We start from the raw sequence: 14991 nt of genomic DNA on the forward strand, positions 1-14991 counted from the left end.
CGCTGTGGCCTCTGGCATAAACAGCTACTCCTCGCTGGGACAGGGGGGGAAATAACCCCCCAAACCTTGGTGTCGGTGCACGTTGCGACCCTGAGGTGCTGCCCGTGCAGGGCTGCCTCACACGTCATTACAGGCAGCGTGGAATACCACTGCTTTCCGTGACACTTCTCGCTTCAGTCCTTGTGTCTGGAGGCTGAGAGATTAAGTCAGACAGACAACTGTTGTTTTCAGAGATGCTTTAAAATGAAACAGAAAAGAAAACCTTGAAGTTACAGAATTGCATTAGAGTAATGCATTACTTTGCCTTGCAAACCCTTCAGGTCTGTGTTGTGAACAACCCTGTAGGCAGCTGCTGGGGAAGCTTTGGCCACGGCCAGCTGTGGGGCCCGTTCTGGACGTGTGCAGGGTGACCATTGATCAGGGCATGAGGTCTGTCCTGTGGCTTGACTGTCCGGACACTGCCCTTTACCCTTGTCAAAGTTACTCTGCCCGGCTGGATTCCCAGCTTTATTCTGGCTCAGCACCTCTTGGACAAGATGAACAGTTCTGTTCCCCTATCCCCATGGCTCCAAAAGGTCACAGTAATGCTACAAAGCGTTCCCAGGAGGTGGCAAGGGTAATGGGACACGGCTCATAGAGCATGGCTAAATGGAGCTGGCATCTGGGGGCTGGAAAACGGACACTTCAGAGGGAGTTTGCATGGACAGCTGCCAAAAGGCACAGAGAATATTAAAAAACCAGTTGGGTTTTATTATCTGCCACATGCTGCTTTCGATTTCCCCTCACGTTTACACTGCGAATAAACGAGCAAGTGAAAGCAGCTGTTCTTTGCACAGCTGCGGGCCCCCTTCCAGCCGGCCAGGCTGCCAGGTAATTAACGACAGACACGGGCTCCACCTCTGCCATTACCTGCGCCTTACACAGCCTGCACAAACGGCCTGGAAACCCACCGCGCTCCGCCCGCCCCGACCTCACCCACCTGCGCGCCCCCGGGCCCGGCGGGGCCGCGCTCAGGCAGCGGGCCGAGGCTGGTACCCGCAGGGCCGTGCGGGGGGCAGGAGGCCGCTGGGGGGCTGCAGCGGCGCGGCACGGGGCCCCCGGCTCCCCCGCGCCCCGCTCCCCCGCCGGCCTAGCTGGCCGCGGCTTCCCGGAGCCACCGGCGGCGGCCGGGCCCCAGCGCCGGGTGGGGGCGGGAGGTGGCCGAGACGTGCCCGCGCCCCGCCTGCCGCCTTACCGGGGCCGCCGGTGACGCCGCTCCCGCATGGGCGCTGCGGGGTCGGGACCCTGAGGGGAAGGCGCGGTGTCCCGCCGCTCAGGGACCGTCCTCCCTCCCCGCCGCAGGGCCGAGCGGCGGGAGGAGCGGGCGGAACCGCCGCCCGCCAAGCCCCCCCCAAGATGGCGGCCAGGGGACAGTCTGGCGCTGCCCGGCCGCGACTCTATGGCGGCGCGGCCCCCCTCACCCGGCGGCGGAAGCGGCGCGCCCGGAAGCGGCGGGAGCGGCAGGAGCCGGAAGGGAGCGTGGCGGCCGCCCGCAGGTGCGGTTACCACGGCGACCCGCGCGCGGGCGGGGGGGCTGGGTCTCCTCCCTCAGGGCCCCCCGGGCGGCGGCGGTGGGGCGGGCGGGGCGGGCGGGGGCGGGCGGCCCTGCGCCGGGGGCCGGCGGGTGGCAGGGGCCGCGCCCGGGGCCGAACGCCCTTGGCCCCAGCGGGCGGCCGCCCCGGCTCTTTTTAGTTTCGGGGTTGTCTCCAGGCGGCAGCGCGGCCGCCGGTCCCTCAGGCCGCTCGCCCGCTGCAGGCGCTCCCGGCGGGGGCGCGGCGGACAGGGCTCCGCGGGGGCCCGCTGGGCGCCGCCCGGAAGCCGGAACGAGCCGTTTGTGGTCGGAGCCCCCGCAGCGCGTCCCTGCGCCAACCCGCCAGCGCCGCGTTCTGCTGCCGGGGGCTGGGGCAGGGCCAGGGGCCCACCGCCCCCCCGGGAGCGACCCCCGGGCCCAGCCCCCCCGGGAGCGGGCCTTTTCTGGCCTGCCCTCCCCCAGGCGTGGCGGTCCCCCCGCTGGCCGCCGGGCCCGTGCAGCACACGGTGGGGCTGGTGGCCACAGGAAGGTTTATTCCTTTCTCCAAGGCTGGATGGGCGAGTTTCCAGAAGTCAACTGTATTTGAAACCGAGTACTTCCAGGAAAAATAGTTAGGAATGAGACATGAAAAAAAATCCACTTTTTATTGTCTTAATTCAGGGGGGTTTTTGCTTTGTTACCTCGCAGGGAACACGGCTGGGTCTCCCTATGTCATTCATGCCAATTCCTGTGCCCTTTACGTCTTCTTTCCCCGCAGTGTATTTTTGTTTTCCTCTAAGATACTGGTCTTTCCTTTGTTTTACAGCTGTTACTATTCAGGGAGTGTCGATATTTCTAATCTGCAGGTTTTCAGTTGGCTAAACCGGTATCAGGTGACATGTGTCTTCACGCCCCCCCACCCCTTATTTTAGATATAAAAAGGCTTTTATTACAGCCCTTCACAGAACGGGAAAGCAGGCATGAGAGCGCAGCATAGGCGTTTGGGTTGTAAGAATGCCGTAGCGTATATTCATTTATGGGTTCCAGCCAACTGGGTATGATTTGCAGTGAATAAGAAAGACCCAATTCCAGGAGGAACCCCAAACCTTGTTTTTTTTGGTGTGCTTGGCAGAAGCCAGAGTGTCACTCCACAAATACTGACTGCGCTTCCTCCTTGGCGCACGCAGCTGGTGGATGTGGCTGTTCGTGTCATGCGATGCCGTCTGTCCGCTTCCCAGGTGCAGTGGAAAACAGCTGTCCTCTGTAGCTGAGCAAGTTGCTCTTTATATATTATAGCAGGGTGTTTCTGGTTTTATTCTGAAAGAAAGGACACTGAGATGCAGAAAGAGCAGTGGGTGAGGGCTGCTGAACTTTTAGCTGGAGTAGTATAAATTTTCAAAGGGAGTAGGAGGAGGTTATTTTGTCTTATCTGCCTACATACAGGTGGAGCTTTAGCTACAGATATGTAACACACATGCAAACACCATTTTTTATATTGAGATCGTCATGAAAGAGAGACATCGGTTAGATCCTGACCGGTGTTTGGGTGCGATATACCCAGAATTTGAGTGGGCTCTTTTTTCAGTTGCAGTGGGGAAATGGAAAATGATTTATCCAGAAACATTAGGAAGAAGTGAGAGACTGCCTGGGTGTATACTGGGTGTGTAGTAATTATAATTTAGTCAGAGGAGGGGGAAAAAAAGCTTGAACTTTTGGAGACCGTAACGGAAAGCGAACAGGAGAATTCAGGTCTTCTGTAAGCTTAAGAGTAGAGGCCAGAGGATTTATAGGCATGGAAGTACGCACAAAGTACAATAAAGAAATGGCATAATTTCTTTTTTTGGTTTGTCATCTTGCAGTAAGTTGTACCATTTGAAACCGTCTTCATCATTTCATTCATTTTTCAGCTTCTGAAGTCGGTGGTACTTGGTGCATCCAGGAGATGCTTGTTTCTTCATTCCCCAGAGAAGAAGTTCGCGGTAGCCAGCAGAACCTGAAGGGCTGACTAGTGAAACTTAACCTTGCCCGGCTCTTCCAACATTGGTTAGTATACCAGCCGATGGATCTGCAAATACAAAATGTGACTTTACCTCCCATAAAATGAACAGGGGGTGGGTTTTCCACCCGATTTGAAATAGGCACCATTTGTAATACTTAAAGCTCTGTGTGATGTGGGTGCCCCAGGACAGAGGCAAATTTATTTGAAAGCATAAACACAGAGGAAGCTGGAATTGGTTTAGGTTTAATTGCAGCTCAGGAGTCAGAGCTCAAAATCCTTGTCTCTCTCCACGTTTTCATAGTATTCCTGATTTTGTAAGCCCAGGTGAGACTACGATTATCTCACTCGTGCTGCATTAAAAGGGCCACTGAATTTTAAAATATACCTTAATGTTTTTGATTGTGTGAGATTCTGTATTTATAAAAAGAGACAATGCAAAACTAACTTTTTCTTTGTTGTCTTTTTTAGGCTTCTATAAAATGGGAATACTTACTGCAATTCTTGGAATCTGGTTCAGCTCTTCACTTGTAAAAGGAGATTCTAAGGCTGTGACAACATCTCTAACTACGAAGTGGTCTTCAACTCCTTTATTACTTGAAACAAGGTAAGCGCATTGTGATTTTTCATCGACAAATCAGAATGTGCTTAGACGATAAAGCAGTATGTCCACTTTTTCATTCGTTTTGTGGCACTTTGGATTCTGGTCGTTACTGACTCATTGGCAGTAGTAACACTTAGTTGAATATGATTATTGCTGCAGTTGGGGAGATGGGATGACTATTTTAAAGGAGATAGTAGTACTTATTCTGTGTGGTAAATTCTTTCATTGTGCATGAGAACAAACCACACCAATGTGAGTATCCATAGCAAGTATTTTCCGCCTTAGGAAGTTTTACTCAAAGCACTAGATGGAGAGGTTTAGTGTGGTCTTCTGAGATTCCACAGTAAAAGATTTTTTGACTTATTGCCTGTAGGTGCCTGTAGGTTTTCATACACATCTGTTGCTTGCATACGTTTAGCTCAGTTAAGCTTGAGTTTAACTTTGTTCATGTGAGTTATGCACTGATTATGTGAAGTCAGCTGCTTTGTCAAGAGTTGTACAAGTCAGCCTGGGGGATTTCTTCCATGCTATTAAAGACTGTTTGGTTTTTTTTAAAAGACACTATTTAAAAAGAAAAAAAAGAAAGAAAAATGCTGTCTTTTCACTGCCAGCCTACTTAGCACTTTAGAAGTCCCCATCATTCCATTTTACAGTATTCTAATTTGGAGATGTCAATGCAAAATAGGACTTCAGGATTTTTGTGTAATTTTGTGTAAACACGTGTGTTTAATATTATATCACGTAAGGGTCTTGCCATACATGGAACTCTGCCCATGTTATTGCAGACTGGTTCATGTGAAAGCAGTTGAGCATTCATGGGTTTCTTTCAAATGGGCACAGCTTTGGGTGACAGGACAGGCGTGTCCTAGGTGAAATTACTTTTTTGTAACCTTCTCTACAGAAGCTGAGGTTTGAAGACTGAAAAATCCTTAAGAAGTAAAATGCAAAGCTCAGGTGTTAATGCCAGGATTTAAATACCCTGACAATGCGAGACATTTGCTGGGGAAAAGCTAACCCTAAGAGACTGAAATAGTAAGCAAATAATCAAAATAACATGTGAAAGGCTTGATACACAACCTCACCATGACATTCAAAGACTTTGGGTAGGTAGGATTGTTCATCTGGGATGAACTGCAGAATGATACGGCACTGCAGTGTAAAATTGTTCCTGCTGTGTTCAATCTGCTTAGCCCAGTGCTGCAATTCATTACCCAGTTCAGGAAGGACTTACATCACTAGTGGTATTTCCCACCTTAGGTCAGAACAGATTGAAACGAGCACATAAGCTACGGCAGCAGCTAGTGGGCTCCAAATCTTCTGTTGTAGCATCCGTTCGCATACGAAGCATGCTGCAAGTTTAGACATGATAAAGTATTTGTTGTTAGCAACATTTAGAGAATTATTGTACTATCTAGCATTGTATACCTACAGAATTGTGTGCTTAATATATGGGGAGTTACGACACCATGATTTGAAGCTGTGAGTTCTCCTTTAGCTCCTCAAAAAACAAACAAACCAAAAAAAACATCCCCACCAAATCAGGTAGTTCCAACAAACTACAATTTGCTACAGCAAAGTAAACAAAAATGTATGTTTCTCATAAAAGCTAGCTAGCAAAGAAATGCATTAGAGAGGAGAGCTCCCAGGATGTCCACTGCTGTCTGTTAGTCATCTTTGGAGGATTAATAGGTGCTTCACAGGTTTCTTTCCTGTACTGTGCGTTTGTCCTGGCCTGTAAATATTACTTGTTTTGGGTTTTTAGCTTTCCTGGTCTGCTTTTTCTAGTAGCATGTGGTTTTCTGGTATAGGTAAACATATAGTAGGCACTGACTTTCTGTAAAGCTCTACGAAGTATTAAAATTGTAACTCGAGAGGAAATGAATAGATCTAGCTAACTCTTCTCTTCTTACTCAGTGAATTTTTATCAGAAGAAGGTCAAGAAAAATTCTGGAATTTTGTTGAAGCCAGTCAAAACGTTAAGACATCTGAACGTGATGGTAAGTTTTCATAATTATTTTCTTGATGACTGAGAGTTGACATGGTTGAAAAATAAATGAAAAAACATGTTTTGTCTTCCCTTGTTAATACCGTAAAAGTCAAATGAGGACTGATTTCAGTAATATTTTTACTGCAAAGTGCTCAAGTCTTTTGCATATCTGGTTGACAAAAGCTGTAGTGGATGAATCTGAAACATGTTCTGCTTGCCGGTTTCTGTTTCAACATGAGCTAGAAAAATATGATAAATGCTCTTTCTTTGTGTTTCACGTTCTCAACTGAAATTAAGTGGCAGCTCTTAACTGTTTCCCTCCTCCCCAAGCCTGTGTTTGCATCCTCAGGAATGTATTTAAGTATACTCTCATGGGTCTCTACTGAAGTTCACTCTCATCCATCTGTAGGACTGGCTGTAATGAAAACTGAGGAGGAACTTTCATGCGCCTATTTACAATTAATGTCATGGGCTCTCGTTAGTATAAATCACAATTAAGATGAAAAGCCCCTCTTCAATGAGAATGTGGTATAGAAGGATATAGAAGGATAACTGCTGGTACGTTGTCATTGCAGGTAGTGATTATTCTTCTTACCGTGAAATGCTGAAAGTGGCCTGCCAGACTCTGTCACCTTTGCAGCAGAATTTGTTGAAGTTTTCCTTGTCTTTACGCTCTTACTCTGCAACAGTTCAAGCTTTTCAACAGGTTAGTACAGGAAATCCTCAAATGATTTGTAGAGCATTACTGAAGGCTTAGGAAGGAGTGAGTTGTGTAAGGAGACATCTGAGAGTATAAAAAAATCCTGAACTGATGAATTGCCTCATACATCTGAGCTGCAGAGCATATGTATGTGCTATTCCGCTGAGTGCCAAATTTGAGTCCGTCTGTCTGGAGAAGACTAAAGAATTGGGTTTTCAACATGTCTGTGTATCTTTGATGCCTGCTGCGCTAATAATAGCATGAAGATTTTTATGAGGAAAATCCCCATCACTCTGTTGGCGCTTGCGCTGCTGCTGCTGTTCCTGTTATTCAGTTGTACTTAACTGAAGATAGTAGTCCATGAATATATAGCTCTAATGATTAGAACCCATAAATGGAAGTCTGTTGTACTCTCTAGTCTTTTTCAGACTCGTGGTATCATATAGTTCGTTGCAAACTGCCTCATATTATAATGTGCTTTATTTAAGTAACATTAGAAAACATGTTCCTTTTTCATCTGGAATCATTTTACCATTTGATGTTTAATAGATATAGAGGTTTCTGATGTGCAATGCAAAAAAACCACAACCAAAAACCCTACAGTTGCAAGCCTCACTTCTTGTACCTGCACCTAATACTACAGTTAATAGTAACAAACTGGAACAATATTTGTAAGTTAAGACTTCACTCTCAATTTTGCAATTTTTGCCTTGCATTTAAATTATTTAATAAACAGGGAAGAAGTACCAGTTTAGAATTTAGGAAACTGAAGATGACAGATTGCTACAGAGCTATACCATTACCATTTTCAGTTGTTCTAAGGGCAAACGTTCAACCTACTTTATTACCAATGTTTTAATACAGATAGCAGCAGATGAACCTCCACCAAAGGGCTGTACCCTGTTTTTTGCTGTGCATGGGGAGAAGACCTGTGAATTTGACTCTCTTGAAAACCTTTTACAGGCAGCTTCGGAAAGGTATTTGTTTAATTTCCTATCATTGGATTAGTTCTCAAAGTTTAACCTGGTTAGACCTCCTGCTGTAAAGAGACTGTAATAAACCAGTAGTTTCTACGTTCTTCTGTGTTTGATTTATACTGTCTGGTGCTTACACAGAAGTGGCAGTTTAGTATTTCTTACTAATCCAGATTGGAATGATTGTTTTCATATCCCTTGCTCTTTGGTATCCTGCTGGGAGGAGGAATGTGCACAGAAGTTGGAAACAATTTGTCAAAGGACAGTGGGAATTCTTGGGAATATGTAAAGACTTCAGTACGCAGGGAGATAGAAAGAGCTGGGCTGCACAGTAACATGGTAGCTAACATAACATTTCCATGAATGGTTTGAAGCATCCACAGTACTTCCACCCTATGTACTTTTCTCAGCATTAACGAGTATCATTACCACACATGTATTTCAAAATCGGGTTTCTTTACAAGAACAGAACTTGATTGCAACTTTTATATTTTATAGATTCTTTTTGTTACTAATACTACTTTAGGGGAAAAAAAAAAAACCCAAAACTTTACATTTCAGTTTATCTTCATAGGTTTGGTAGTTTTGGGTTTTGTAAGCACGCAGGGTTTTTAGTCAATCTACAGACGTATGGCATCTATAGCTCACACACTGTTCTTCTGACTCACTGTATTTTAAATATTTCATTGTTTTTTAGACAAAATCTAAAAACAGAAGTTGAAAATAGTCTTCTCATTCACTTTCTTGTTTGTATACTAAGCCAAGGACAGGCTTCCCTTAAATTTGAGTTCCTGGAACATTTGTTCTCTTACCCTTTTATTTTTTTATATATAGAATTTATATATATATTCACCTTGGGGGTGGTGGAGCTAACTGGAAATTTAAGGGAAGTGGTTAATTTTTAAAATAAGGATCATATTAGATTCAAAATAGCACCTAGCTACTTGTTTCATTTCATATGTTCATTTTTAACAAAGCTTTATCAACACGCATCAAGCGCTGCCAACCTTGATAGTATGTGGGAACAGCTTTACATGTATTCAGTGAAGACGGGAGCAGTGACCAAATGTGGGAAAAAGAAATTGTGCATTGAGTAAGGAAACGCTGTGAATCACAGCGTGATAATCTTCGATCTTTACTCTTAGGCCGAAGCCATTTCTGTTCAAAGGGGACCACAAGTACCCAGTATCAAACCCCGAAAGTCCTGTCGTCATTCTTTACGCTGAGATTGGCTCAGAGGAGTTCTACACATACCATAGGAGGCTTGTGTTAAAGGCCGAGGCAGGAGAAATCACTTACGTCCTCAGACACTATATTGCTGTAAGTATATTTGTGCATTGCAGCAGAGGTATTTGACATGCAAGGAGTAACTGGGCTGGGTTTTAAAAAAGAAAAACTAAGTTTGTTCCCTTTAAACTGACATTTGCATAGTGTATTTCTGCTTGGTATTTATTTGGAATATCAAAGTTTATTTTTTATTGCACGTAGCTGAAGAATACAGAATATTTTAAATCTCCTGGTTGTTTAGGTAACAGGATAATTTGATTTTACAAAAGCAGAGTTAAACTCCAGATGAATTACAGAATTACAATCTAAAAAAAAAATTGCTCTACCTATATTAGATTATAGGAAATAGTCAGATCTTTCCACAGTCAGGCCAGTTTGTTACTGAATATGAAAAGCAAGGATTAACCTTAAGGTGCCACTTTCAAATGAAAGGCATTGTTTCTGTAGCAATTTTATTACAGAACCACTTACCAGTCCTAGTGCAGTTTGTCCTGGGTTCCATCTCCCTCCCCTAAATTGCCCATAACCACTGGATTAGGGCTTAAAACTACATTTCAAAAGCTCTGAGAAATTTGAAATATTTGACTTTTTTCCAGAACATTGCTTAATATTGCTAAAACCTGTAGTGCAGCAGCTAGTAGCCAGACTTGAATGCAAAAAAAAAAAAAAAAAAAGGCATCAGCTGGTTTACTTCTAGCAACATTTGCACTTTCAATGAAGTCATACATTTTATACACATTGCATATACCAGTTTCCTTTTAAAAAGTAATTTGTTTATCAGTTTGTTTATTTGGGAGGAGTACTTACATTCAAAATAAAGTGTACTACACAGTAGGTCTTCATACAGTTCTGTGACTCCTGTACTCTTCAAAATACTTTTAACAGGTGATCATGTTTGTTTCCCATTAAATTCTGAAGTAATTACACATCTCTCAACTGATTTATTATTTTTTTTGTAATTTTGTTGTAACTCTTCAGTGCATGTTTCACTTTTGAACTTTGCAGCTGAAGTTCCTTTCCCTCCTCTGTCTGATTTGATGACATGCCTGTTTTGCCCTACTTTTTGCCCGCTGAACTTCAGAAAGTTTTGTTGAAATACAAAGGGAAATATAATCATGACAGTACATTACATTATAGCACTCATTGGTTTTGTTTCTCACTTGTGCATTACCAGTGATGTCTGAAATGTGTCCCATTCAGAGGTGTCTTAGCTTTGGGAAATAGCAGCTTTTAATTTGTACATCAAAAGAACGAGTGGCAATATTGTACTGTTCGCTTTTCCTTACAGAATCCCAGTAAAGAAAAAGTCTACCTCTCTGGCTATGGTGTGGAACTTGCTATTAAAAGTACAGAATATAAGGCCAAGGATGATACACAGGTGAAAGGTGAATTGTTATTTTAAGTTTTCTAATGTGAACATTTTAATTTTGCAAAGATAATTCGGTATTTCTTCTGATGTGAATGGCTGTCTCAATTGCAGATATTCTTCTTTCTTCAGCTCGGAAATCACTTCTCTTCCTTCTCTCTTTTGGGATTTTGCTCTTCATGAAGCATATCTTTGCCATGGCACTTGTTGCTTTCTGTCTTTGTGAAATGCTGGGCACAATGGACTCATGACTCTGGACTAGATCTTAGTAATGGCACTACTAATGCCACTAATTGTTTACCAGATAATCAGATTCTCTGCAGATGTAAAGCAGTTCTTCTACCTTGATTTGCCTTAGCTTATCCATCCTCAGAGAAGAAAGTGTTTCCTATTCCTGTTTTTTTGGAAAACAGAACTTAGAATTCTGCAAGGTTTTTTGCTTTTGCTGCTTTCTTTATAGAGTGCTGATCTGTTTTGCAAACTCTCATGTGCTTGCCAAAACTATTTTGTTAGAGTAATCTGTGTATCCTTTTTCTTTACACATGCACACACACAGATAAACCCCCAGAATTTCCTGCTTTTATCTTGGACTAAAGTAAAAGGAAAAAAAAAATTACTACTTTTTCTTTGTTAGTTTGAGATAACAATTGTGGGGAACAGCACTCGGATTTTGAATTGTGTTCTTCAGGATTTTGTGGTTTTATCAGTTTCTTGATACAGATCTAAACTCTGACTCGGAGTATTCTGCCACCGTCTAGAGTACAGACACACAGAACCTTTGGTCTTTATTTGTAAAAGTATTTGATTTTAAGAGAAACTAACATACTAGAGGAGGTGATCCAACCAAAGATTTTTATTTCTGTGTGAGAACTTCCATTAATTTGTCAACAATGTCATGCAGAAGCCCTGATGATGTTGGTAGAATAGGACATTGGAGGCCTTCGGCTCTTCAGGTGGTGAGGGGAAGTTAATCTTCTGGGAAGATTTGTTATTTGGAAACTTGTGACGTTTTATACCTATCAGTAATGTAAATGCAGTAATTAATGTTTTACAAAGTGGACAAACTGTACTTGCATTGCTATGAGCTGCAAACACCTCGTGGATAGTAAGCTGTGCGTTAAAGGTATATGGTTCTCATCCAGCTCCTGCTGATTGTGTGAATGTTCTGACTGTGCAGTCTTGTAGTCATGCCTGTGCTGCTCTGGCTTGTCCAGATGCACACGCTTATCTAAAAGATCAGGACCTGTAGTTGGACTTGAGCATAAAACATTTAGAGTGGAGCTGGCTTGTGTCCAGCTAGTTAGGAGATCATGGGAATATTTTGCACAGGTTTCTTTTTGAGGTTTAAGCCCAGAATTGGACTTCGCTTGGACACTATTTTTTGTTATGCTTTTTGAGGCTAAAATCAGGGTTGTGGTCACAACTGAAGTTTAGCATTTACTCTACAAAGCTTGTGTCCTGAAAGCTCCTCAGTCCTAGCAAATTCCTCTGCCATGCCTAGGTTTCTGAGATTTCCACTCATCTTAAGCTTTTCCTTCTCAATAATCCAACTTTGGTTTTATTTCAGCTGTTTACTGTGTTTATTTGTAAAGGTAACGTCTCTTGGATACAGGTTTAAAAGTAAACCTGAAACTTGCCCTTTCTTTCTTTTTTTCTGTTGTTGCAGTGTAGTTTTGTTAAGCTAATGAAAATGAGTGTGAGAACTGTTTCCAAATAGCTTGGTAACAGTGTTGTCCTCTGTGTTTATAGGCACAGATGTGAATGCTACAGTAATAGATGAAAATGACCCTATTGATGAAGTGCAAGGATTTCTGTTTGGAAAACTAAGGTAAAACTCAGTTGTAAGTTGCTGGTCTTTGTCATATATTAAAAAACTTGATGCAGAGATGCTGATCTTTTTGCCTTGTTACTATTTTTTAAATGTCTGAGTTATCCATACGTGTTAGCAGCATACTTTTCCATATGTTAGTTTCTTTGAATTAGCAGCAGAGTTCCTTATAGGAAACCATGGAAGTTGTTTTACCTTCATACCCTTTTTAGGCAGTTGCATCCTGAGTTGACAGAAGAGCTGAAAGAGCTTAGAAAACACCTGGTGGAAAGTACCAATGAAATGGCACCCTTGAAAGTCTGGCAGTTACAAGGTAATCCCTATGAAGACTTTCAGTATTGTACTGCAAAACTTAATGTATGTTCTTGTGTTGTACGCAAATGAGGTTGCCAGTGGCTGCTTATAGTTGAGAGAGTTAGACTGTAAATTCCTGCAATGGAAAATACTGGATTTTTCGAAAGCATCTTTGTAGAGTCCTGTTGAAATAGCTTTTAGAAAGGTGGGTTTCACAGGACGTCTGAAATGAGGTTGTTTGCTTTCGATATTGTGAAGTACAGTAAGCCACTTGCTCTTCCATTGGCTACTTCTATGATCTGCTAAATGCAGAAAAGCAAAGGAAATGTAAAGTTTCTTTCCACAGTCAGATTCCCAGTGTGGTAAGCTGGGATTTCTCAAGACCAAAGAAAAAACTCTATTTCAAAAGCGTCTGCATGCAACTCTGGCCTGTTTCCCTGGAAATCATCTGTAGAAGCCTGTGGAAAGGCTTTTCATCCTTCTGGAGGAAAAAATAAAAAAAGTAATTTAAAATGCTGAACATATGTTCTAGTCACAGAGAATGTACCTATATCCAGCAGATGGCTGTATTTCTAACTTGCAAAACGAGTACCCAGACCCCTTCTGAAGGGCAGATCCTCCCATATCAGCTAAAAAAAAAAGTTGATGGTTTGTGCTCATTGAAGCAACTTGTAGATGGGACACATTCTTTCATTTTGAAAGAGTTACTTACTTCAAGGCAACAAATAGAAGCTGAGTAGAAGGAAGATGATTAAAAAAAGAATTGCCTAAAGGCATAGACAGAAAATGAATTTTCATAGGTAACATGCAAAAAAGTTGAAAGCTAAAGTTAAGATGACTCAGCACTGGCTTGTTTTCAGTTTAGAGTCCTTGACTTCCATTCTTTCACTTCTAGATTTAAGTTTTCAAACTGCTGCTCGCATTCTGACTGCTCCTCCTGTGGATGCTTTGATGGTCATGAAAGATCTCAGTCAGAACTTTCCTACGAAGGCCAGGTAACTTTAATTATGACTTCTAGGAAGTATTAGGCTTTTTTCTGAGCAGAACCTGAGACAGGCAGCATTGGTTGGGTTAATGTCAGAGTTTCCATTTAGCTGGAAGCAAACACTGGGGAATGTTTATTGAGAGAAGTTTTTCATCCTGTGGTTACAAAGAGGATCTTACAGTATTTTTCTTGGATGGAGCCGATTTGTACTGGTGGCAAATTTGACAGAATCACCCATGTCATTCTGTTGTGAAATGCTTCTGAATCTTTTGCATCAAGTCCTCAAGAATTTCCTGAATAGGTTTTCTGTTTTGTGGCTTCATGGTTTATCTGTTCACTGGATCCCACTCTTCTTCTGGAATCCATTTTGCCCAACAGCCCAGTCGATCTCATGTCAGATTCTGATGTGCCATTCCGCTGTTTTTTTGTGCTTTGTCAATGACTGTCTTGAGCATAGCCAAATTAATTTCAAGAAAGTCAGTCATAATCTGGCCTGCCCAAGTAGTCTAGAAATATATTTCTGTTGATAAATTGCATGACCTGGGTTGTGAAGATAATATTATAGGAGCTCCTCCTTTTTGAGTAGGTGGAGGTATACCTGCGAGTAGACAAGAAGCTGAATTTTGGTCTCATTTCCCACTAACTGATGTTGAGATTGTGCTATCTACGGCTTTTTAAGATGGGCATTGCACTTTAATTGCGCTTTTAGTCAGATCTGTGAGCTCGCCCGTTCTGTGATGATGCAATCACTAGATCCAATGTAAGGAAAGGAATGGGAACCCACAATGAGGAGTGGAATCTCCCTATTTGCTGCTGCCAGCCTCCACCTCTACCTTTCTGGCAGCTGCCCCACTTCTACTGTGATGAATGTCGAATTAGATACTGAGAGTTGGCACGTTGTTAACATTTTGACTTTCTAATGAGATATATAGTATAAGAAAAAGTAGTGCATCCTACTGTTTAATGGTACCACAAAGTGCAAGTGCTTCTGATCGCAGCTCTTTATTCTAGGAGACTAAATATATTTATATATAAGGTACAAAGAGGAGGGTATGTGTGTATCTGGTCTACCCATTAAACAGAGAGATGATTCACAGCATGATCTTTTTATTTCTCCAGAGCCATAACAAAAACAGTTGTTTCTTCGGAACTCAGAGCAGAAATTGAAGAGAACCAAAAGGTAATGCTTCCAGAAAGTAACATAGTGCTTTTGCACTGATGTTTTAATATAAATTCAAGCTTTAAAAATAATGATTCTCATTAAAAGTGTACGTTTTGCTAAAAATAATAACCCAGTATTTTCACAAACAACTTTGCTGTAGTGTGCATCTGGGAAGTCAAGAAGTGGTAGATTTTCAAACATGGATTAGGAATGTAATTTTAGCTTGTTTGCTCAAATATGAAAATATTGGTCGTAGTCT

General features: G+C 42.6%; 1 protein-coding gene across 4 annotated transcripts in view; it reads left to right on the top strand.

The window, feature by feature from the left end:
- Positions 1 to 665: 665 nt before the first annotated feature.
- UGGT1 (UDP-glucose glycoprotein glucosyltransferase 1) overlaps positions 666 to 14991 on the top strand; it is a 48989-nt gene continuing 34663 nt past the window's right edge. For 2 of the 4 annotated variants that reach the window (XM_037406537.1, XM_037406541.1), the window contains exons 1-12: positions 1480 to 1535; positions 3457 to 3592; positions 4017 to 4152; positions 6064 to 6146; positions 6712 to 6842; positions 7701 to 7813; positions 8956 to 9130; positions 10386 to 10482; positions 12213 to 12291; positions 12504 to 12604; positions 13481 to 13580; positions 14690 to 14750. In XM_037406537.1, coding sequence (XP_037262434.1) covers positions 4028 to 4152; positions 6064 to 6146; positions 6712 to 6842; positions 7701 to 7813; positions 8956 to 9130; positions 10386 to 10482; positions 12213 to 12291; positions 12504 to 12604; positions 13481 to 13580; positions 14690 to 14750 — 1065 coding nt within the window. In that variant the 5' untranslated portion in view covers positions 1480 to 1535; positions 3457 to 3592; positions 4017 to 4027. Of the gene's footprint in view, positions 871 to 1479; positions 1536 to 2679; positions 2788 to 3456; positions 3593 to 4016; positions 4153 to 6063; positions 6147 to 6711; positions 6843 to 7700; positions 7814 to 8955; positions 9131 to 10385; positions 10483 to 12212; positions 12292 to 12503; positions 12605 to 13480; positions 13581 to 14689; positions 14751 to 14991 lie in introns of those variants that run through there. The other 2 variants (XM_037406540.1, XM_037406539.1) reach the window with 2 other exon arrangements.

Source organism: Falco rusticolus, chromosome 13 (assembly GCF_015220075.1).
Source record: "Falco rusticolus isolate bFalRus1 chromosome 13, bFalRus1.pri, whole genome shotgun sequence".
Lineage (NCBI taxonomy): Eukaryota > Metazoa > Chordata > Aves > Falconiformes > Falconidae > Falco > Falco rusticolus.